This window comes from Prinia subflava, chromosome 25 (genome assembly GCF_021018805.1).
Source record: "Prinia subflava isolate CZ2003 ecotype Zambia chromosome 25, Cam_Psub_1.2, whole genome shotgun sequence".
Lineage (NCBI taxonomy): Eukaryota > Metazoa > Chordata > Aves > Passeriformes > Cisticolidae > Prinia > Prinia subflava.
Genome location: NC_086271.1, coordinates 3,678,892 through 3,703,984, shown reverse-complemented (window position 1 = coordinate 3,703,984; position 25,093 = coordinate 3,678,892). Strand labels below are relative to the sequence as shown.

The following is a 25,093-nucleotide window of genomic DNA, read 5'->3' as shown; positions in this document are numbered from 1 at the left end:
TCATATCCCCTTGACAGACCCTTGACACATCTCGTCTGTGCTGACAAACATTTTATTTTAGACACATTTTGAAAGCTTGTTCTTTCTTCCTCTCACTTCCTCTAAAATGTGATTCTTGTGAAGTCTTACACAAAGCAAACATCCTATAGGCTCCTTTATAGGCTAGCAGTGTTTAGTGTGTATTTTGAAACTTGGCCATGTTAGCTCCCTCAGGGGTTATTTTAAATAGGAAAAACTGCCTATTATTGCTGAATCACCGACCATTCCTTGCAAAACTCAGTTTGTGTGAACTACATAATCCTGTCCAGGATTCATTAACTCCATGGAGAAGCTTAGGCCAAGACAAACCTCTCTGTGTCTGTCTTTACACGGGCTGTAGTAACCTTTGAGATGTCACAGTCTGTTTGGAGATGGCTGAAGACAAAGCAGTCATTGAGTTGAAAGAAAAGTAGTAGGGTTGAAACGTAGGAACAATCAACTTCAAATGGACTAGGGAGAATAAGGTGAGCATCTAGAAGAGAACATTACAGAGCTGCAGTCAGACGGAGCAGTTAATGAGTTGCTGAGGTGGTGGTTGATGTCTGCTGCTCTAAAGCAAAGCACTGGGTAAGAAGAAATGTTGTTTCTTAGTGGATCACAGGCTTGGCCAAATGCTGCTGAAGCTGGCAGTGTCTTTGGCTTGGGAGGTTGGGAGAGCTCTGTGTGCTGCCCTGGGAAAATAGGACATTCCAGGACAGGGAGGGAGCACTGCCCTGCCAGCAGCATCAGTGAAACTGTTTGAAAACACAAGAGGGCTGTAGGACCCCCACTCTTGGGAGCTCCTGCTGGCAGTGGTGTGGGGTATGGAGATGTCCTTCCCTGGGAGAGGAGGCTGTCAGAGCCTCACTTCTGGAGCAGAAGGGACCTGAGAGTTCCCCACACCGAGTGGGAATGGTAGAACAGGGTAAGCTGCGCTGTGGAGTGCAGTTCTCCCTGCTTTAAGGGAAAAGGATGTTACTGACACTTGTTAGATGGGCAGCATTTCCTTAGCCCTTACCAAAGCTGAGTATTTCCAGCATTATTTTTCAGTCATCTGTTGGGTAATGCTTGCATACAAAACAGAGGGTGTAGTTTATTATCCTAAGGGTGGTAATTCAGAAAAGGAGAGGCCTTTACTTGATTCTAAAAACTTTACCATATAATGCATTATATGGTAAATATAAATATGAAACTAATAATTGCAGTTCATCACCACCATCAGACACTGGCTTTCCTTTTAGTCCTCTTGTTTTCTGAGTTTGTTCTCAGAAGTGCTAGTAGCAGGAATAGTGGGATAGTGGGAATAATGAGATGTTTCTTTCTTGCAGTGCATCTATTAACAAATCAAATTGAAACCTGACACCCTGAATAATACTGCTTAAATGTTCATTAGCATGGAACACTCCTAGCTTGTATAAAAATCAAGATGCTAGAGAAATCTTGGGTTTGAGTGTAACGAATTATTTCAATCCTCAAAAAAAAAACCTTTAACTGAAAGGTTACTGTACAAGTAATCTCTTCATTGTTTTGGGGAAAAGAATCTTTGTTCAGATTGTGGTTTTTGTTACCATTTCTTAATTATCACATTAACTTGCTTGTAATTAATATAGATTCCTTCTAAGGGATGATCTTTCAGCCTTCGCTGACTTTAAATTGACAATCTCATTCTTCCTTTCTTTAAAACATGAAGCACTAAAATGCTACAGTTGTAGCCCTGAGTGATATTTGAACTCTTAATCCAAGGAGATACTACAATCTGCATGATCTTTTTTAGTAAAGCTGTAAAGCATGTCTTCTAGCTATTTCTGAATTTCCAGTTACTTCAATGTTGAGTATTTTCAGTATCTCAGTTGAAGATTAAGATTATCTTTTAGAGCTGAAAAACAGCTTTCCAGAAATTAGGAACAAGAATTTAAAGGTATTTAGACAGGAATTGTGTGCAGTAGCACTTTCAGAGGAAAATGTTTTCCAACTAAGCAAAATCAAGGCATTCAAAGCTTCTGAAGGCTATAGCATGTGAATTGCCATTAACTTTTTTCACCACTTTGAGGTCTTACATTTTAATGGGTAATGAGTATCTTGAGGTTTTTTTAAATACATGTAATTACAGCTTTGGAAGCGATGTCCATCCTATACTTCTGACAGTCACATGGATTCCACTGCTGAGAAAGTTGAGAATTTTTTCTCTTTAAAATGCTCACATCTGCTTCTATATAATATAAATTTTACTAATCCTTTTGCAGCACCTTTTGTTAACTTGATAGAAACAAAATACTGAATTAGATTACTGGTTTAAGAAAAATAACAATTTGTTTCCAAGCAGAAGGACAGATTCCTTATGGTATTTAATTTAATATTTGATAGACTTTTTTAGCAGAGGCTTTATTTTTCCTTAATATTATTTGTTATTTTAAACAACATTACTTTTAGATATATTTGTTGTTTGGACTTCATATTCTAATTGCCTTTAAATCTTTCTTTTCTGTGCAGTTAACAAATATTTAAGCTCTGAAAATCCACTGTTCTTTGAACTCCGTGCCAGATACCTTATTGCCTGTGAACGCATCCCTGAGGCAATGGCTCTTATCAAATCTTGCATAAATCATCCAGATATCAGTAAAGATCTGTATTTCCATCAAGCTCTTTTCACCTGTCTTTATATGTCACCATTAGAAGATCAGCTATTCCAGGAGGTATTGTTTGTCAGTATACATTTCTTTTTTTAAAATGAAGTGCTGCTTTTTACTTGCTGTGTACAAGTTGTCAAGGGGACCGTGTGGAACTCTGATTTTGTGGGACCAACTCTCATAAAAATCAGACAGCCACACTGGTGTTGCTAAACTTAGTACTGGCTTAAACTTGGAAAAGTTGAATGTGAAGTGCCTACAAATCTTGTTGACCTAAATGCAGTTTTTTGGTCAAGTATTCTTGTAGATTTATTCCCTAAATATTTTGTAATTTCAGTGTATTGACTATTTTACTATTGTCTATTTTAGCACTTCAGCCTGATTGATGTTAATCATACATTATATCGTTTTGTTAAATTTTTAATAATGCCCCAATATGTAAAATGACACTTGAGCTGAATGTGGCCCTAATTTATCACTGATAGCACTTAGTATGTGACAGTTCTTTTTTTAACCTTGTTCTAAGAGCAAGCCACCTAAAGGTGGCAAGAACAAGCAAAAAAGTGCTTTTGTGTAGCATTTTAATTTCTCAGACAATTATTCTGATGGTCATTACTCCAAGAAATATGAAAGAGCTCAAAATACCTCCAAAATCTTTACTTACAGATGTACACAAAAGCCATTCTAAAGACATCCTGTGTTAATAGCAATTCCTGAAGTCTTTAGTAGTGCAAGGTCTGATTGGTTTTGATTTCATGTCAGCAAACTCATCTAAACCGATTTTATTTTAATTGTATAGCACTTGTTGAGGACTGATTGCAAGAGTGGAATTGAGATCATCTGCAACACTGAAAAAGAAGGGAAGACTACCTTAGCCTTACAGCTTTGTGAATCCTTCCTAGTCCCACAGCTCCAAAATGGGGACATGTATTGTATATGGTAAATACTTTATTTCTGGGGAAGCAGCTGAGCAGAAAGTACATGCTTATTGCCAAAAGGAAACTCACCTAACTTAAAAATACCAGATAAAAAAGATTTTTAAATGTTCTTGGTGCTTCTGTTGTGCCTTTTTGCCCTTTTACACACAGTCATATACAGGGTAGTCTAATAGTTCATAACTTTTATTTACTGTTTGAAAGTAACAGAAAAATGAACCTGTACATGCCTTACCTAGAAATGTAGCATTTATTACTGGCAAAATGCAGTCTGTAGGCTTTGGCCATATAAATATTTTTCTCTATAAGAGTAGTGTGTCACAAATGTTCCTAAAAGGAGAATGTATGGTGCTGGAAATGTGCTGTTAATTATGGAAATTATCATCTAGATGGGGTTCTCTAGAAAGCACTGAAGATGTCTTCACACACGTTCAATCATCTTGATACCTGGACTTGTTTCAAGGGCTAAGAAGAGTTTTCTAGAGAGTTGTCAACAAATTTGATCATTCTGAGGACTGAAAGATGGCTAAGGAATATAATCCTGTTGAGCCTGTATAATTTCTGTACCTAAAGGCAATGAACTTATGCATTCCTTGATAAAAAATTGTTTGTTTGTTTATGCATGTATTATTTATGTAGTTAAAACAAAACATCCTAGCAAGGATTTGATAGACATGGAATTATCAATCTAACTAATTTTAATATTGAGTTCAGAAGCTACCTTGTATTTCTGTGTTCCCAGATTCCAGGAAATCAAAGAGCTTTGTTGTCTCAAGGAACTAATGAAAGCTAGATATGATAATGGTTGGTTTGATATGAATATTTTTCCTTGTCTACTGGACTGCTGGATGAGTAATTGCTCAGTCAAACCTATTGAGATTCTGATAATGACATCCATTTATGTGTTGGCAATAGCTACTGGCATTTCTCATCCAGTCTGTCCAGGAAAAGATGGACAGGACTGTCCCCATAGGAAAGATGAAGTTCAACCAAAAAGGTTGAGTTTGTGTGAGCTCAGTGGGAATTGAATCCATCTTTGCTTTCTCCTGCCCAAAAGCTGCGTCTCCCTATTTTTACTGGGAAATGACAGGCATAATCTCCATGGATTAATGCTTTCTGTTTGGGGCATTCAGATTTGGAAGAAATGCATTTTTAATACTGTAATTAAAACTCCTTTTGCTGTAGTAACATGTTGACCTTGCTCTTATCCAGCTGATCGTTGAGTTTTGCATCATCCATTTTTGAAATTGCTGTTCAAAGCAAGATGTATCTCTTTTTATCTTCTATATGTTCTGGCAAAGCAGATGTCAAAGATGAAAATCCTGTAGAGGCTTGAGTACTGTTTGATACCTAGTTTTCAGGGAAACAGTCTTGGCATCTCTCAGTATTTTAATTTATCCAAAATACAGAACTTGAGGATCTTTGGTAGAGAGTTCAGAGCAGTTATGTCTGCAGCTCAAACAGATGTTTCATTCCTCACAGATGCTGAGCCTTAACAATTGTGTTCCCAGCAAGAACTCTGTGTAATACTTAATAGATCATGGAAGCTGCAGCAAAGCTTGTGAAGGCATGACTGTACTGTAATCCAACTTTTTGAAGAAGTAGGAGCCAGGTGAAATTAATCTACAGAGTGTGTTTTTCCCCAGGGAAGATTTTAATGTCTCCAGCACAGTATAAATCATCTCACCTTGTCTGGAACTGAGGGCCTTGCAGATCTAACAGAGATCTAGCTGCTAACACTACAAGCCAAGATAAAACAGCAAAACAGATTAGAAAGCTGTAAGTAGCAGGCATTTGCTACAGCCTGTATGAAATCTTCAAGCTAAAACCATTAGCTGTCATCTTGGAGGAAGATGAGCTTTAGGCAGCTTGGTCACAAAACTCAAATTTTCTCTGATGTGAAGAATAAATTCTAGATTCAGATGAACAAATTCTTTTTCTGGAATGAAATCATCAAGCAAGATGTGCTTGACCATTCTAAAAATATTTTTGTGCGAAGTACTGGTAAGAAATCAATTCCTAATACTTTCTGTCGAAGTGTTGTCGCCTAAGGAAGACACACAATATTTTGATGGAGCAGGCATAGATGGCCTTCCTTCTCTGAGAGATGATTTTTAAACGCCCTTTTGGCTGTTTTCAGGTGATTCCTAGGCAGTAAATTCAGTAAGTCAAAGAATTTTTACCACAGGTTTGATCAGTCTTTTGGCAGAGCGTGTTCCCCACTTAAGAGTAGCAAAGGGTGTAGATCCACCTAAGTTAGGGAGGGTTTAACCATCATTTCATCTTGCTGGTGGAGGTGTAGTGTGGTTTTGGTGTTTTTTGGAGGTAGTTACGAGGCTGGAATGCCTCTGGTAAAGAGGTGCTGAGTTCTGTGATCTCCCAATAACAATTTAAATTGTCCCAACCAAGTCAGAAATGGACTTGAAAAGGAGAAGCCATTGTATTGACACAGAAAAAGAAAACTCAAACACTAAAATACTGTTTCATGTCAGGGTCTAGGTAAATGGAGGGTAACCCCTTGTTCTTCACCCATGCAGCTCTTCCTTATTCCAGTTTTCTGCTCTCCTTTTTCAGCTCTTTCCTTGTGCCAGCCTAGCACGTGTCTGAACACACAGCAAGCCCCTTTAATCTCTCAGAAGAATAATTTGATTTTTCTCACGTTCTCTGGGATTAGTATTGAAATGGCTCACTCTGAAATGGTGTGAGGCCAAGCAGAGAATGAGATGGATTATTGAAATGTAACATACAACAGCAAAAATACTCAGTTCTTACTTCTGTACTTCAGGCTGAGCCTTCTGCAGAGTTGCTAATAATGGTTTAGTGCATGAAGACACTGATTTCAAACTTGCATAAGAAGTTTGCAAATATGTAGAATTCAGGTTTCCAGCCTGGTAAAGGCAGAGGTGAGCAGCTTGTATCTTTAGAGAACCAGAAAGACTAATTTTTTGTGTATAGAGCTGCTTATAGGTCTCCCTTTCCAGTTTTCCCCATAAGCTGGATCTTTCTTTCAACTTTAGTTCTCTTGGGTTCTGAATGAAAGAAAACAATCAAGTTCTCAATGTCAAGCAGGATTCTAGAGCTATCCTGAACTTAAAAGTGGAGTTGGTTTTGTCATAGGCACTTCTGTCACTTCCCTTCATTCAGTCTCTGAGCGCACTGGGAGAAGCTTAATCTCAAAAGTGTCTGATTATGGAAATCAGCCAAATATTTTATCAGTAACCAGGTTTGTTTTCTGAGGGAGGAGACTGCTGGAGTAGAAAAGTGTCTTCCCTCAGAAAATGAAAGCCAATGGGTCCTGCTTTCATTGTCATGTGGTGGGATTTCTCCTGAGTCCTAACTAGAGCTAACCCTGTGGGAGACCTTTAGGCTGGCAGATCTTCTTGTGACTAGAAGTTAGCTCAGTTGCCTTCCTAAGTCTCTGAATTAAAGTGCACAGAACTTTTACACTGTAAACTTCAATTAGCTCTGTTTTATAGGTTAACATTTGTGCAGGGTTTAGCACTGATCTGTACTTAGATTTGCTTTTCTCAGGCAGGAATGTTATTTGGCTGCAGATCATGGAGATGTAGGATAGCTGTAGAGCCTGAAACTTTGGCATAACTGCTCTCGGCAGAAAATTGTGGTGTAATAACTAGAGAACATCACTATTTCCTGCCACATCAGGAGCTTCCTGTGCTGCTTCCATTTTTCACATTCAAAAGCTTCTTTTCCTGAAGGACTCTTCATCCTTGTACTGGAAGTGACTTAATTCCAAGAGCACACAGATGTTTATTGCCTGTGGTGTTGAGGGCTAGGTGCTGTTCCATCTGATTTTATTGAGCACTTCTCTGAAACTGAGCTGAATACATGAAGGTTTTGTTGAATATTTAATTGGCTGGTGATAGGAGATAGCCTGAATGCTTTAACAAAGTAATTAAGTTGCATTTTCCATTGTGCACATTGTGTGCAGTCATGGTGTTAATTAGATCAGTATTACACCCGCAAATATGATTTTAGTCACAGAATATGCAAATAATTGTCTTTATTAATGCATTGTGCTTAGTGAGAGAGTTCTAAAGCTCAATGTAACTGGCATATTTTATTCTCTACCTAATAGGGACCTGATCTTCATTTGGAGTAAACTGCAGCTCAAATCTAACCCATCAAAACAAGTATTTGTGGACCAGTGCTACCAGCTTCTAAGAATTGCTACAAATGTCAGAGTAATTTTCCCTTTCATGAAAGTCATTAAGGATGAAGTAAGTTCTGTTTGTTTTTACCTCATCCACCACTCTTTTGCTAACCAGTTAAAGTAAAGAGAAATGATGTTTATATTGTGTAATGACCACTTTTAGTGGAAAGTTTAAAAAGAGAGGTTAGGGAAGGACACAATATTATCTTGAAAATTTTGTCAGGTTCCAGAATGGGCTTCAATATTATAATCGCTTCTGTGGTTTTAAGATTTTATTTTTTTTACTGAATTCTGAGTTTTTCTGTTTGTGCAGCAAGTTTGAGGAATAAGTCCATGGAATAAATGTGAATGATTTATTGGTTGGGTTGGGTTTTTCTTTATCAGGCTGACCTCTTAAAGAAATAGGGTCTGTGTAATTGTATGTACCCTTCATCCTTGTTAAATTCTGAATCCTTTTACCTAAATTTGGAAAAAAATTCTTAATATAACATAAAGAAAAAGGCAGAATTATACAGAAGACATTATTTTGCTGCAGAAAATTGTGCTATATTTCAGGCTTCAGATCTCAGTTTTGTTCTGCCTCATCTGCAAAAGATGTCACATGCAATGCTTTGCACACAGGCCCGTGAGTTGTTACCCCACAAATGTTATTTATCATTGACCTGACTTAACAGAGCTCCTTCATATTTTATGCCCTAAATGACTTCTAGGTTATTTTGTCAGATCTAAATGCAATAATTTGCTGCTGTTCAAGGGTAAGTATTCTAAAATGCTTGTGGTGATATTAATAATTCTATTTGCATCTGAATAGTCTTGTTTTTTTAATAACCCCCTGCTTACGGAGCGTTGTCTGTATTTGTTAAAACCCAAATATAGGAGGTATTAATTATTTCTAAATTTTCTGTACCTCGTTTGACTTAATTCTGCTGCCTGTTGTGCAGTGTATTTCTGATCATTCCTCTGAGTTCCACGTTCATGACAGGGCCCCCAGCTTGAGGGTGGAGTAGGAAGAAGATTGGCTCATTGGAAGGATGGGTCATCAGTGTTGGAAAATGAAGCCTTTTAGAATTCTTGGCCATGGATTGTTCTGGTTCTTCTGCTGGTTGTTCAAAACTATGAGCAGTAATACCATGGGTTTTATGTAATTCAAGCTGAAGACATCAGAACAGCCAAAATATAGGGGAACTGTCCAATTATAGTGTGAAACAGCCTGGGCAATGAAGAGGCAGGCAGAAGATACTGATAGGTCAGCTATGATCTCTTGCAGTTTTGGTTGATGTCCCCAAATAATTGTCTTGAACTACAGAAGTGCATGGGGCAGCGCTGAAGGTTTGTAGCTGTACAGCTTTCAGTGCAAACCATTTTTGTGTCTGTATTTATAGCCTTGTGTGAGCAACATTTTAAAATGTTCATGCCCTTGGGTGAGGTTCAGTAGGGGGATGCTTTCCGAACTCCCTTTTTCCAATAGATGACTATAAATACATGGCATGTTTGGGAATGGTTTATGCACACTATGATTTCCTTCCTGCAGGTTGGTGAAGACGGCCTTCAGATCTGTGTTGAGATCTGTGGATGTGCCCTACAGCTGGACCTCCGTGAAGATCCCAACATGAAAAGTCTTATTTATAAAGCAATCGCTCATTTTCTGCCAAACGACTTGGAGATCCTCAGAATTTGTGCTCTCTCCATCTTTTTCCTGGAGCGCACCTTGGAATCTTACTACACTGTTGAACACTTGTACAAATGTGCAGATGAGGAGTACAATGAGTGCACTAGTTCTGTTCAGAACCGCGTGCGGTTTGAGCTGCTGCCCATCCTGAAGAAAGGATTGTTTTTCGACCCCGAGTTCTGGAATTTCTTGATGATCAAGCAGAATTGTTTAGCGTTATTGGGGGATAAAGCCTTGGATGGCTTGAGTGAAAGTACACTGGAAAACTCTCCTGCAAGCACAGAGAAAACAGCAGAGTACAGGGCTCTGGGTGAGGAACGAGGCTGCTTAACAAATGTCAGTAATGGGGAGCTTGACCCTGGGAACTGCTCTGGAGCCCGCTCCAAAGGGAGTGCCAGAAAGAACCACCAGACTCTTGAGGCACCCAAAACGTTGGATCAGACTGAACCACGGCACCGCTGTGTGATCTGCGACAAGGAGTTCCTTGGGGATCACATAGTGAAACACGCACAAGCTCACCAAAAAAAGGGCAGCTTCTCCTGTGTGCTCTGCACCAGGAAGTTCAGGCAGAAGGGACTCATGCTGAAGCACTTAAGGAATCATGTCAGGAAGATAGAAAGGCAACATCTCGCTGCAGCTCTTGAGGCTGGGCAGGAGGCTCCTGCTCTTCATGAAGTGCAATGTTCTGGTGTTTCTGTGTCTCTTGAGAACGGGAATTCTGAGAGTTCCAAAGACACTGAACCAGAGGCTACAGTAGCTCCCAGTTCTGATCAGGTCCAAGAGGAGGTTGAGAATGCAAAACAAGTTACAGATGCAGTGGAAAACCACCTAAGTGACCAGGATGATGCTACTGAAAACAGCAGTGACAGCTGTTTTAATAATGTTCCTGATGCTTTAAGTACAGAGAGTTTGCCTGAGGATGATGAGAGCTCCAGTAAAGAGTCACCCATTCTGCATAAAGTGAATGGAGTGTTTTGCCCTCAAAAAGACATTGATGCTTTGGATGAGGAAGGAACCTTCAAGTGCCCTGCTAATGGTTGTGCTAGAGTGTTCAAAAAAATAAGATTCCTCAACAAACATGCCAGAAAAACTCATCCAACTGATCTGAAGGTGCAGCAGCATATAATGAAATGGAATAAAGGAAAATGCCGGTTCTGCCAGAGGAAATTTGCTGATTCCCAACATTTTGTAGACCACCTGAAGAGACACGTGTATCCAAATGTTTACTTTTGTTTACACTTTAATTGTAATCAGAGGTTTAAACTGTCGACTGAGCTTGCAGAACACACAAAAAGTCACAGTGTGTTTAAAGCTCAGTGCAATTTCTCAAACTGCTGTGAGCTATTTGAGGAGCTCCCTTTGCTGTATGAACACGAGGCTCAGCATTATTTAAATAAAACCCCAGAATGTTCAGAAGATGCAAGTGAAAAAGATTCCTCAGATGATCCGTCAGAACTCTGTAGTTACCAAGATGATGATGAATCCGTTAATGAAAAAGAAACTGTGGATTTACCAATTCCAACCTGGAAGTCAAGGAAGGATTCTGCAGAACCAAAGACATATATTCAAAGTGTGGAGAAGAAAGCAAATAATGTAATTCACAATGGAAATGAAAGCTCATCTGAGGGTAGTGCTCCAGTTTTAAGTTCAGTAGACCAAAAGACACCTGTGTTACAGCCAAATCCTGAAAACTGTAATGTTGTTAGTGACCAACTGGTGAATGGGCACAGTGACCCAGATCAGGCATCATCCAAGGCAGCCCAGATACCTTTGGACAGAGTAGCAGATGAAACAAGGACAGAAAATGGGTCAGTGTTACCAGTTTTACAGAATTGTCACGATGCACCACAAAATAATGCTCCTGTGGCCTCACAAGTACCTTCTAAACCAAATCAGACAACAGAGACTACTTCATACGGTGTCATCTTAACAAAACCCTACGTGAGACCATTGCCTCCGAGTTACCTTGATGAACGTTACATTAGCATGCCAAAACGGAGAAAACTTTTGGCTGATGAAGTAGATGCTTATTCTGAACAAGACAAAATTTGTAGCAAATCAACGGAAAGATTCAGATGTGGCAACTGCTTGACCATCTACTGTAATTCAGAAGCACTTGAGGCTCACCTTGCACAAAAGAAGTGTCAGACGCTCTTTGGATTCGATTCAGATGATGAAAGTAAGTCCTGCAGTCCTTCTGTGTTGGTTTCTTTGGCGGTCAGTAGCAATCAGAAAATGGTCTTTGAAAACAGGAATATGCAAGACAGACACTAACTAAATCACAGTACTCTGCTAAATTGGGAGTTGAAATTGGGCATGCTGTTCAGAACAAGAAAGAGGTGGTGAGAATTTGTAGCAAACGAATGGAAAAGACTTCTGATAAAACAGAATGGGGTAATTCAATCAATCTGTCTTTCCTTGCATGTTTGAAACTAAACATGGTGAAAAACATGAGCAGTGTTCTAGATTAAGGAATGATTTACATTCTGATCTTTTGTGTTTTACAGGTGCCTGATTCAGTGTTGTAGAGGAAAGTATCAGATGAGGAGTGGTGTAAGGAAACACTACGTGAAGCAGCATCCGTTTGTTTCCCTGTTGGCCTTAATCATGAAGCAGTCTCAAATTCCTCTAGAAAAACATGACCTTGAAAAGACAAAGCACATTTTCTAGACAAAACTCACAGAGGAGTAATAGGAGCTCTGCAGGTCTTGAGTCCAGAAAAGTTGCTACAAAACCCCCAAAGTACCAGTTATCCAAAAAAGCCATGTTCATTCCAAATGTATGATTGAAGCTTAATGGCACAGCTTTTCTAGCATGAAAGTTGAAGGACAATGAGGCATAGAGGTGAGCAGGCAGAGGAAGCAGAGGTGTTCATTGCCTTGTGGAAATCCAACCAGCCAGTTCTGAAAGCTGCTTTCGTTGATGTGGTTAATGGGTATCTGTCCACACAGCTGAGAAGGAATCATTCAAGGAGGTGTTACAGTCACCTTGTGGATGCATAAAGAATCCATGCATTCTTTTTTTTTTTCCAAGTTTGAATGTGTGAGTCCATTATGTGCTCAAAAGCATGGAGCTTGTTTCATAAACTTCTACTCAGAATCCAAAGAGGAATGTGGAAGGAAATCTTGAGCTAGATGGGAAGCTGGAATAGCCAAAAACTTGAAATACAGAACAAGCAGGAAAAAGTGAGTTGATGTGGTATTGTGTGAGATTTGCACAAGGTGGAAATCAGAGGCATGCAAGAGAAGCCCTTTCCAAGGCTGAGGTAAAAGTGTCCTGTAAAACATCTGCTGTAGGTGTGGGAAGACCAACACAAGTGGTAGATTGTGTGGAAATTTACAGCAGCTGATGGAAGCAAATCCAGAATGCTGGGAGGGTTAAGCTTGCATTGCAAAGCAGAGTTAAACCAATATTCTGCAAATACAGAGGTCCCTCAGCTGTTGGTAGGACTGGCAAGAACTTGAGAAGGCAAACAAAAGCACAGCACATCAGGCTGGGGTGAACCAAAAGGTCAGGAAGAACCTGTTTCACATCTGTGGTGTTGCTTAATGGTGGTGGGCCACAACTCAGTGTTGTCACTATTTACTGTCTAGGAAGGAGAAAAGAGGGATCCTCAGTCCTGAAGGCACATTGCAGTTCTATTTAGTAGCACCCCTTAAAAGGAGAGCCTTTCCCAGAGGCTGATGAAGGAGTTACTTAAATGTTAAGCACTTTATTCACAATTCATTGTTCACAGAAACAACCACAGTGTGAAGACAGGAAATAGGAGTCCTTCAATTCTATATGGTAAACTGAAATATAGAGGATTTTGAAACCAAAAAGATGCCCTTGTAATTGTTGGTCTTCCTACCCTAAGGCAGAGGTGTGGCAAACATGCACGTTGTCCAATTACTGTGCTAATTTGTCCTCTAATTTATCTCACACTGTCTTGCCACATATATTTTTTTATTTGGGATCCTGTTCTATGAAAATTGTAGTGGGATTGCAGGCAGGGGAGGCACAGGGGTGAAAACTGATGTTGAGTCATTCCAGAAATGTAGGACAGCACAGAGCAACTGCTCTGCTCAGCTGTCACTGAAGAGTTTGTCACAGTGTGCGCAGGGCTTAAATCAACAGGTGGGTGAAAATTCACGTCTGAAAAATCAGGGGGTGCATAAAACCCCCTGTTCATTGTAGCAGTGGCTCACACTTGCAGACCCAAGGGTTTCTCTGTAAGATTGGCAGTGAAGTAGGTCTGGAACACAAACTCAAACTAATGCCTCTGTTAATAATCCTCTGTGGAAGTAAACAGAAATTTGCGTTAATTCTGCTTTTTTTCCCCTTCCTGCAAGGTAAAAAGAATGCAATTTCAAAATCATGCTGTTGAGTTCTAGAAGAGTTTTGCCTTAACTTTGAGTTGGATTAACATAGAAGGTTATAAAATTATGATCACAGGTATGTGTGCATTACATGAATCCCAGTTATGGCCCACTTCCGGAGATTTGTATTATCTTTGAGGCACCAAAGAATTTTTTTGCAGTTGCAAAAAGCCTGATTTAACTGCATCATTCATTATATATACGTATATACACACTATACATAGGTTTACATGTATAAATACATTAAAAGTTTTAAACATAAAGTTAATAGGGTCCTTATCAGACAAATGCACTTTCACATTTTTTACTTTCAAGATACCAACTAATTTTTAAGGACCTGGGTACTGTGTTGAATGTGCCCAGGCTCCCCCTTCTTTGCTTGACATTGCTTAAATATATTTGGGGGGAAAAAAAAAGGTTCATTTTAAGTATTACAGTTCTGAAAATCTAAAACCCGAGTCAACAAAGATACAAGAAAGATGTTTGTGTAAAATGTTTTTAATGTACCTTTTAATCTTTGGTGCTTTTTTGCCTTTTCCCTGGAGCTCCATATGTTTGAAGATGCTTTAAAAACATGATTGAGATTTGTATTATCTTTGGTTTAAGTGTATAGATAAATGCATCTGTGTACATGCATAAACTGTGACCATAATTTTTTGTACCTGCATTAAAGTAATTTTTTGTTCAAAAAATGCTTTTCTGGGACACCACCATTTGTTTCTCTCATGTATTCAGTGTGTACACTCTGGAGAACAGGAAATATAAATTCTTACCTAGGTGAAGATGAGGATCACCTAACAATTATCAGGAATCTGTTAAATTGACTTAAAGTAGCAAGTGGGTGGTAACATTCTAAAATAATTATTTTCACTTCAAAAGTCATTGCATTTTCTCTGAGCTACTCTCTGATACCTGTTGTTATTCTCAGATAGTTGCAGTATTAAGCAACTTGAATCAGAGGCAAAAAGACACTTGGATCATGTGTGGAATAATTCTCCATGCTTTTTAAGGAGTCTTTATTATCTTGAGTAATACTCAAGATAATAGCCCATACTAAGCCTGCAACTTCTAAGGCTGAGAACAGGTTACAAGTCTCAAAAGTTGGAGGTTTTTTGGTTGATTTTTTTTCCCCAGGCATTAAGCATTGTGTGATATAATTGGAAACCCTTGAGGATGTATCACTTTGATTGAAGAAATCCTGAAGTACGTGTGTAATGTAAGCCTCCAGCTGCCCTAAAGCTGCCTGAAGTTATACATGAGCTTAGGAGCCTTGTGGATCCAAGTTGGTGCAATTCAGTGCTCATAATTGTATTTAATAACATTCCTCCGGTTGGATTTGAACTTTGCTTTTAAGAGTGTTCTCCTCTAACCCCATCGTATTTCTCTGTAAAGGTCATGTAATTTCTAATTTCAAAAAGCTGCCGCTTGGTGTAGGCACCTTTCACAAAAAAAGGAATACTGAAAGTAGGTGGCAAGTGGTCATGTCTGTGGGGCAAGGTCACTGGTACTTTGGTTATTTAGCCATATTCATTAAAATTATATGAATTGTATAGTTTGGATAATTTATAACATTAAACTTTGTGATTTTAATATCACACGGAAGGTTCAGCTGTACTCATTTCTTTTATTGTTTAACACCAGTGCTATGGACAAAAGACCCAAAGGGGGTGGTAGTGTTACTATTTTCTTAATTTATTTGGTACTGTATAACACCTTTCTGATTAAATGCAGTGTATGCATTTTGGGACTCTTAATTTGTAAAAGCTGTTACAGGTTCAGCAAGAAAGGAAATTTGTGCTTCCTTGTTGAATGTTAAATTATTTTACTTTGCATTTTATATAAGAGTACAAATTAAAACTGAGCCATCAAACTGCAATAAATCTACAGTAGTGTTTCATTTTAAAAACCTTTTGTACTGTACATAGATTTGTTCAATAAAACATTGTCTTTGTTGTTGATAGAAACTGAGCTTGTCTTTTGGAGAGTCACTCTGGAAATGGTGCTGTGATGTTCAGAGCCACTGTGTTATGTTTGGTACGTGATGGTTGTGTGGCACCTGTGTGAAGGTGCCAGGTCTCGATGTTCCAGGTGTGTGGATATTTGGATTTGAACAGACCAAGCTTCAACATGGGCCAGCAGTTAATTCCTAGGGCTCAAAATCCAAATTTGGGACCACAGACAAGTCTGGGTGCAGCTGTTTTACAATATCTCTGCTTCTGGTTGGTTCAGACAGAAAGACATTGTAGCTGCTTTTTTCTTTGGCTTCTGAAAGTTCAATAATGCCATCTGAAATTACTGGATAATTCAGATTTATTATTCACAGCCCTGTAATTTCCTAGGGTTGTTTGACTGCAGATTTCTGATTGTCTTCTAGAAAATTTTGGATGGTAATTTTTTGTGTGTGTATAACTTGAAACTTATCTTTATTTTCTACTTTGGACAATTTTGACAAGGTCCTTGCCTGGGGAAGTTAAGCATGGATATAAGGGTAAGGGGCCTCAGGTACCTTTTGCCACCAAAAATATTTATCGAAATGGCCATTTTATAAATTCATTGTTAAATATATTAACACCAAATGTCAACTTTTTTGCCCCTCCTCAGATGGACAGGAGAGAAATACAACAAAAGCCCTTCTAGTAATGCCTTGAATTATGACAGCAATTTATTGTTACAAGAATACTGTCCACCTTTTGGTTTATATAGTCTAATAATTTTCCTGTTTCTTCCCGTTTGGGAATGCCAGTTCCTGCTCAATGCTCAAGTCAATTAAAAGTTTGAGTAAAAACTGTAAAGGGAATTCCGAGTTATGAGAAAGAGAGAAAAATAAAACCTACTTCTGAAATTATCCCCTTTCCACCCCCATCACCTCCAAAGGGGAAGCACTTACAAAGTAAAATTATATATAAATATATTATAAATAATTATAAATCCTGCTGAAAGGGCTGGTCTTGGTTTAGAACAAGAAAAGAGCTGTGGGGAGACATCAGTCCTGGATATTGAAAAGTCTCTCCATTCTCCCTGATGCCAGTGTACTTTTCCTCTCTAAGGATTAATGGAAGGGTAACCATTCTGAGGCAACCTGCCCCTCCCTTGCCCTCTCACCCCCTCATTTCTTACTGAAAACACAGCAAACATCTCAATCTAATTTTCAAAATGGCATCTTGATGGCTGATTGTTTTTTTCCCCTGAATTCCAGAAGATTTGGATAGGTATTCCCTGAAGGCTGGAAATCCAAAAGGTTTATTGAAACAAGCAAAATGAAGCAAAGGTAATTTAAATTTCTCAGATGCATTGTCTAAATTGTAGTTTGCAGGATTGATACTAATGAAGAATATTAAATCAATGTAGAAGTGAGGGGAAGTTTGGCATAGCAGACAATAAGCATTATTATGTTAAAATTTTCCAGATACTTCCTGACTGAATTTTTATCTGAATGTTAAACTTAAAATTCATGGGCAAATTTTGTTTCTGGCTTATATGGAATTCATTGCTGCAGCTCAAGAGAACAGCTCTTACTCAGCTGAATGTGTGTTGGTTTTCCTTCTGATCAACCTGGGAGCTCTGCATGGACTTTTTTTAGATCTCAAAGAGGAAACAATCATCTAAAATACAGAGGTAAGGGGTGTGTTCTCTGTTCCCATCAGTGTTCTGTTGTGGGTTTACCAGATCTCGAGGGCAGGCATTCCTTGTTACAGCTCTGAACACAGCCCACCATAATGATGAGTTCAGCTATTTGTGCAAAAGCATCATCAGTAATTTGAACCTGACTCTTCTGTGTGTCTTTACAGGATCTGGGTCTTCCTGGGTTTGATATCACAGGCAGCTTTAACACAAAAAGATGGTCTCCTTAAGCATGGGGTGGTGGAGACTGTTGGTTTTTTCAAGCACTTGTTGCAGCTTTTTCTTGGCCCCTAGCTTCTGATGCATAGCTCAGCTGAAGCTTCTGCTGCCTTCTATTCCCTTTTTCTGTTCATCTTTCCTCTTTTCTCTCTTTCATGAACTGTCCATCACTGGCTGCTCTTCCCCTGACAGAGAAAATAGTGCCAAAGTGGAAGAGCAACACGAGGTTGACAGTTTGCATTTAGTACAAAAAAGCATCTTTAGCTCATAGGACTTTGTTTCCTTGAACAGGTGCTGTGCTGTTGGATTCCCCAGTCCTGGGGCTGTGCGTCGCTTGGGAACGTGCAGTTCTTGCCTCAGTCACAAGTGGATGACTTGCTGCTGCCCACAGGGGCTGCAGCTCAGGCCTTCAGAGAGGGCTTGGTCCAGATGAGGTGAGCAGTGGTAGAAATCATAGAATTATATCAGAGACTATCATAGAAATTAGAGACTACCCTTATGTGGATGGGACCCACAAAGGGTCATAGAGTCCAATTCCTGGCCCTGCACAGGACCCCCTGAGAGTCACACCCTGTGCTAAGAGCATTGCCAAGATGCTGCTTTAACTTAGCCAGCCTGGTGCTGGGCAGAAGAACCTTTTTCTAATAGCCACCCTAAACCTTCCCTGACACTTCAGGTCATTCCCTGGGGCCCTGTCACTGTCACCGCAGAGAGATCAGTGCCTGTCCCCCTCCTCTCCTCAGGAGGATGTTGTAACAGCAGCAAGGCCTCCTCTTGTCCCTCTGAAGAGACCAAGGCCCTCTCATAGGGCTTCTCCTCAAGGCCCTTCCCCATCTTTGTTGCCCTCCCTTGGACACTCTCAGGGGCTTGATAACCTTCTGACAGGGTGGTGCCCAAAGCTGCCCCAGCCCAGAGCACAGCGGGACAACCCCCTCACTGTCCTGGCTGGCCATGCTCTCCCTGATGTCCCCAGGACAGGGATGTCACCCCTGGCTGGCCATGCTCTCCCTGATGTCCCCAGGACAGGGATGTCACCCCTGGCTGGCCATGCTCTCCCTGATGTCCCCAGGACAGGGATGTCACCCCTGGCTGGCCATGCTCTCCCTGATGTCCCCAGGACAGGGATGTCACCCCTGGCTGGCCTTGCTGTCCCTGATGTCCCCAGGACAGGGATGTCATCCCTGGCTGGCCATGTTGTCCCTGATGTCCCCAGGACAGGGATGTCACCCCTGGCTGGCCATGTTGTCCCTGATGTCCCCAGGACAGGGATGTCACCCCTGGCTGGCCATGCTGTCCCTGATGTCCCCAGGACAGGGATGTCACCCCTGGCTGGCCATGTTGTCCCTGATGTCCCCAGGACAGGGATGTCACCCCTGGCTGGCCATGTTGTCCCTGATGTCCCCAGGACAGGGATGTCACCCCTGGCTGGCCATGTTGTCCCTGATGTCCCCAGGACAGGGATGTCGCCCCCGCGTCCCGGGCACTGCTGGCTCCTATCCATGGCCACGCATCCCTTTCCGTGGCGCCGCTCCCCAGCATCTCCCCAGAGCTCAGCACAGCTCCAGGAAGGGCAGGCTCCCCTCAGTCCAAGCTCTCGCCGTGTCTAACACCCTGCACACCGCAGCCTGCCTCCTTGCGGCCGCGGCTGCGCTCCCCGGGCCGTCTGTGCTGCGGAACCTCGCTGCCCGCCGCTCTTTCCAGCCGGCGCCCGGCGCTGCACGGCGCGGGGCGGTCATGGCGGGCCCGGGGCTGAGCGAGCGGGAGCGGGCGGGCTGCCGGGACCTGCTGGAGCTCCTGCACACCGACGAGCTGCTGGCGCTCACCGACACCGTCACCAACCGCCTGGTGCACCCGGAGAGCCGCCAAGGTGCGCGGGCAGCGCCGGCCGGGGCCTGCGAGCGGGGCCGGGCCCGCCCCGAGCCCCGCGTTCGCTTCCCCGGGCGCGGCGGCCGCGGCGGGCCGGGGCTCGCAGGGCTCGGCCGGGCGGGCATCGCTGCCGGGAGCCTTCTCCTGACTGCCCGGCAGCTCCGGGGCTTGGCTGCCCGGAGCTGGGGGTTGTTGAGGCCGAGGAAGTCGCGGTGGCGACGGGCTGGTAGCAAGCAGATCTTCAGCTCTGCGGCATCTTTTTCCTCTCAGACCCCTGCAGTGAGCTGCCTGCACGGCTGTGCCCTTAGTGGTTAAAAGTATTGAAAGCTCAAGAGTCTCTCGCTGTGGGCGTCAGTCACGTTTGCTTTCAGGTTTTGAAAGGGTAAAATACGAATCTGCCTTGAACTTGCTTTTTTTGCAGGACGCTTCCAGTTGTGACCGTGCCCCATCACTTTGTTGAGTTTTGTTTCATAAGATTTAACTATTTTATGTGAGTTTCATGCGGCTACTGGGTTTGTTGCCGTGATGTATGCTCATTCTAAAGCCTTGAGTATGTTTCATGTGATGTAACTAAATCCTGTAATACTTGCCCAACGCATTTCTTTAAAAAGTCTTTTGCCTGTAGTTTTCTTTTTTCCCTTACCTTTTTCCCCTACTTTTTGCAGTGTTTGCAGGTTGTATTAAAAGGTTTTTTGTCTTTTATTTTAGCAGTTAGTTTCTGGTTAGATTTGGGGTTTTTATAGGTCCAGTGTTAGGTACTAGTCTCAGTTCAGGAGGGAACTGTCTGCTGTGAGTGCTTTAAAAGTGAATTTAAGTTTGTCATGTTTCCTCATTCTGCCACAGAGCCTCGTAGCTGAATTTTGTTCATTGTTGCCATTCAATGCACTGTTGTTGTGCCAGGATGCATTTTCTTATGAACACGGGAGTTGTAATCGCATTAGTGTGGAAATAAAACAGATTTAATTCCATTTCTAGCAGGCTTCAGGAAGGAGGTGGAACCTCACTTTCACAAACTACTGTGCATTGCTGAAACACTTCACCAGAGTTCTTGTCCAAGAAGCATAATTGCAAGCCTGTGGGTGTATTGTGTGCTATGATGAGGCCAGATTTCAGTTTACAGACAAACTTTCAGTCTCTTCATGTCCTGTCACCTTGTCTTGTGCTGTGTTTGGAGGTCAGGAGTTTAAGAAGTGGCTTAGGTTTGGGGTTTTACCATGAAAGACGGTACCTGTAACTTCAGTTTCTGTCTCTGCAGAGGCCATCCATGCCATCCTGGTGTACAGCACGAACGTGGAAGAGCTCCTGAGGCGCAGGAAGGTCTACAGAGAAATCATCTTTAAGTACTTGGCGGCGCAGGGGGTTGCAGTGCCCCCGTCCTCGGAGAAGCACCTCCTCATCGAGCGTGTGAGGCAGCTCTGGGCCGGGCAGCCGGGGCACGGGAGACCTCCTGCACAGGTGAGCGCTGCTGCTGGGCATCCTCAGGGGGGTGACCGCTGCAAATGTGGCTCTGCACCCGTAGGAAGGTCCCAAATATTTTTAACTCTTCCTTGATTTCACTTGGATTTGTTTGGTTGGTTTTTAAATTGCAGCGTCTGAAGGTCTCTGCTCTGTTTGCCGCAGTATTTGAACCTCTGATGTGTGGGGTCTTCTCCATGCTTGGAATTTTTAAATTGTCCTATAAACTAAAATAGAAGACATTCACAAATAGTTTTGTGGCTTTAGGGACAACTGAAAACAGAACGAATGGCACAGAAGTCCTGCCAGATTTTAGTGAGTTTATATGTTGATAAAATGTGCAGTTTCCAGCAGTGCCAGGTTGGTGCCATTTGTTTTCCCTTGGTATTTATAATGCTTAATGCAGCATAAGAAATGCGTTTTGGCAATAACAGGTTATTTTGAAGTCAAAATCTTTGCCATTTAGCAAATCCTCGTGGTGTAATGAACTTTAAGGGGTTTATTTGTGGTTCTAATTGGCCACCGTGCTGTAGTTGAGAGCCCTCATGGGCAGCAGCCCCACCTCCTGGGCTGTGAGAGCTCTGTCCCTGTTGAGCACCTATTGCACTGAGCTTTCACTCAGGGATTAACTGATGTCAGTCAGGATTTAGCTGAGGATTGTTTTCAAAACATAATTGTGCGTAATTCGAGAAAAGAAAAGGTTTCTCTTTGCAAAGTTCTGTGGTTGACAGCACATAAATTAAGTAGTTAAAACACATTCATAAATTTAAAAGAAAGTCAGTTGATTTATTTGACATGCACCTTTCTTTGAATTTGTTTTCTCTTAATTCTTGTCTATTCTTTCTTCACTTTGAAGAAATGGGAAACCTGAAATTATGTAACAGAATTGGAAATTTATTTCAGCTTGTGGTGAAGCAAATACAGCATTTCTATACAGAATTCTCCAAACTTTTCACACTTAATTACTTAATGCTTATAACACAATTTAATACTTACTAGACTTTAGTGTTAGCAAACTTGACATTTGATTTACTTCTAAAAAAAGTCTCACTGTCAAGTCGTAAATACTGAGAAGTCCTACAAAGTAACGGTATGTTTAGCTCCAAAAAATGTCACTTTACATCCTTCCCCTGCCTTTTTCCAGTAGAACTAGGATTTTCCTCTTTGTGTGTAAAGAGCCCAAGACACTGGAGCACTTTCTAGGTATAATTCAAGGATCCTGTCCTGATTCTCTGCATTAGATAATCATGTTTGTAAAAATAAGTGAGATTTTACTTTGGCGTTTCTCTTCAGGCACTCTGGGTCAGAACACTTAAAAGGTTTAATATAAGTATGTGCATGATTTGATGCTTTTCTAAGTGATAATCTTGCTAAACGGTTCTAAGAAAAAAATTTGGTTGACTGCAGAGTCATGGAAACGGACAGAAGTCACCACAGGATGATGTTGGTGGTCTAGGAGGAGAATTCTGCCAGTGGTACTTTGAACTCCTGAACTCTCAACACCCTTTGGGAGTAAAATCTGAAGAGACGTGGGGACCACAGCATTTCTGGGAGGATGCCAAACTGAAGTTCTGTTACAGCACTCTGGAGAAAAACGTGGAACAGTATGTGGGTGCAGACATGGTGAGCCTGCGCCTGCTGTCCTTGGTGAAAGAGGAGTGTCTCCTCTTCAACCCAAATTTGCATTCCAGTGGCCTGAAGTGTGCCATGTCCCCTCATGGACTGGTGCTGGTGGCGGTGGCTGGCACAGTGCACAGGGACAACGCCTGCCTGGGTGTCTTTGAGCAAATCTTCGGGCTCATCAGCTGCCCCGTGAGGAACAACACCTGGAAAATAAAACTGGTGAACCTTAAAATAGTGGGACAAAACGCTCTGGAGCCCGGGATGCAAATTGAGGAACCTTCCATAAAATATGAGTCAAACCAACTGAGAGAGTTCTACGATGGGAATGAGCTAAGAGTGTTTGAGCCTCCGAAGTTTTGAGCATTTTGTCACAGCTGGGTGAGGGGCTGGGTTGTTGCTGCCATACCCTTTCTCTTCTTAGAGTAAGATTTGCTGAGTGGCAAGCTGAGATACAGGATGTTAACACAGCTTGTGGGCACTTTCCAAGACCTAACATATATCTCATGGGTATTCCTTCAGGTTTTGTACTGTCATTAGAGTGGAGTTTGGTTATTCGTGGTTACATCTAAATATGGATTGGCAGCAGTGTGTAGAGAGGGGTTCACAAACTGCAAATTCTCTTCAGGACACCAGTTGAAACTCTTACCTGAGCTGTAGCAGGAAGTCATTGCATTTGGCTTGTGATATTTGAGAGGAGTAAGTGTTTAAATTGGACATCTGAGTCCCAGGCAAACCAATAGAAAACCCAAAACAAAACACTGTGAATGGAGGCAAGCTGCTGTGGGTGTTCTAAACGTGGTTTAATGGGACAGTGCAGGGAACTTGGCATGGCTGATGTATTTTTTTAACTTCCTTGCATTAATTCCTTCCTGTCTTTTTACCTTATGGTTCCAGCTTTGTCGTGAATACACACAAATGGTTCTGTCTGTGTCTCCAAGCAGCCAAGCTTGAGATGATCTGCCCATTTCTAGCACTGACTATCTTGGATCAAGAACTTGATTGCAAAACTTGCAGCAGCACTGTATGAACCAAATGCTCTCATAGTTATTTTGTATATAGTTACAACAGAGTTCTTAATATAATAGTTATGATTTTTGTATGTTTTCTCAAAATAAGTATTTTGTTTACTCTGAGCTGCTTTATTACACGTACTGAAAGTCCATTTGTTACCACTGGGTGGTACAATGATAGGTCATGCTAAGAAAGCTGCTGCTTAATAACTGAAATTATTGCCAGTGTAAAACTTGATTTTTTTACTCTATTTATTTATAGGACATCAGAGGTGAAATGAGGTGAAAACTTCTTTTCCCTGCATCTTGTTTGGATTGTGTGGGAGTTTTGTTTTAATTTTCTGGCTTCACTGTTTAAAGTTCTGAAAACATAAACATTCCCCTTAGCCTAACAGAACCAAAAGAACTGTTTCCAGGTTTGTCATGGTGAAGTGTGTCTGGGTGAGAGGAAACAAGAAGGTTCAGGTATGCACAGAACTGATTTTTATGAACAGTCTGAATGTTGCTTTCCCCTTAAAGTAATTTTTAAGCAAAAGTTCAGATACTGTATTGGGGTGTTCTTTCTCAATAAACAGCTGGTTTCTTATTTTTCTGTTGTTTAGAATAAATATCCTTACTGAGAGTTCCAAATTTAATTTTCAAATCATTGTCACAGGCAGAGTTTTTCAAGAGTAGAAAAACATTAACTGTGGGCACTTTTGAGAAGGTACTTTTAGCTTAACCTTGACTTTAAGGGAAAAGTTAGGATTTGTTCAAAATGGAGCTGAAATTGTTTCTGGACTTGTTTAAATGGGGCTGGGCAAGTTACAAAAAGCTGAAATATTTACAGGAGTAGTTTCGTTCCTCTTTTTAGATGCTGCTGTTCAGAGCTGGAAGTGATTAATTGTTGATTTACCCTTGGAAGCACCAGACATTTTAGTTGTATTTAGGAGATTGAAAAAATTAAGTAAAATCTCTTCAAAACTGTTATCATCCATTTCCCCCTGTTTCCTATCACAACAAGTATTTTCAATAACAGTTTCTGATGTCTGTCACTACCACTGGAGCTGCAATGCTGAATTTGTGCTTTCTAGGTCTGTCCCTGGTAAGTCGATAAAAAGCAAAATTCTGATGTGTAGCAAAGCATGTGGAACTTTCTGAGCGTTAAACAGTGGAAATGATGTCCTTCTGTCCTTTCTTTGGATGCTCCCCATGAAACGAAGGTTTTAAGTCTATTCAGGAACTTGTAAAAGGTGTCTAATAGTCTTCATCTGTTTAGACTTTATCATTTTTTGTTCTGCTGTTTTTTTTCCTGTTCTAATTGTCTTTATTATGACAGGAAATCATTCATGTTCCCTTGTCACAAGGTGCTTCTGCTCTTTCTGCCTTGCTTGCTGTTTTCTTGCAATCCATTATCTGTCTCAGTAGCTTGTTCTTTTTCCCCTAAGAGTTAGATAAGGGTAAACTCTGCAAGGTGATAAAATTCTGTAAAAGGAGAAACACAGGCCTCCAGTAAAGATATCAACAACCATGGCGTTTTGC

The 25,093-nt window shown here is 41.2% G+C and overlaps 2 protein-coding genes across 2 annotated transcripts in view; both read left to right on the top strand.

Annotated features, from left to right (window-relative positions):
- The window catches only part of ZNF654 (zinc finger protein 654), a 30,223-nt gene extending 14,486 nt beyond the window's left edge, over positions 1–15,737 (top strand). Inside the window, exons 5-9 of the mRNA XM_063419331.1 lie at positions 2,509–2,711; positions 3,445–3,584; positions 7,677–7,818; positions 9,283–11,599; positions 11,928–15,737. Of these exons, the coding sequence (XP_063275401.1) occupies positions 2,509–2,711; positions 3,445–3,584; positions 7,677–7,818; positions 9,283–11,599; positions 11,928–11,935 (2,810 nt within the window). The 3' untranslated portion in view covers positions 11,936–15,737. The remainder of the gene's footprint in view (positions 1–2,508; positions 2,712–3,444; positions 3,585–7,676; positions 7,819–9,282; positions 11,600–11,927) is intronic.
- A 3,553-nt stretch (positions 15,738–19,290) lies between these two features.
- Positions 19,291–24,541, top strand: C25H3orf38 (chromosome 25 C3orf38 homolog). Its single transcript, XM_063419338.1, has 3 exons — positions 19,291–19,485; positions 20,740–20,939; positions 22,347–24,541. Exons 1-3 carry the CDS (start codon positions 19,353–19,355, stop codon positions 22,920–22,922), a joined length of 909 nt encoding a protein of 302 aa, XP_063275408.1. The 5' UTR covers positions 19,291–19,352; the 3' UTR covers positions 22,923–24,541.
- The last annotated feature ends 552 nt before the right edge of the window (positions 24,542–25,093 follow it).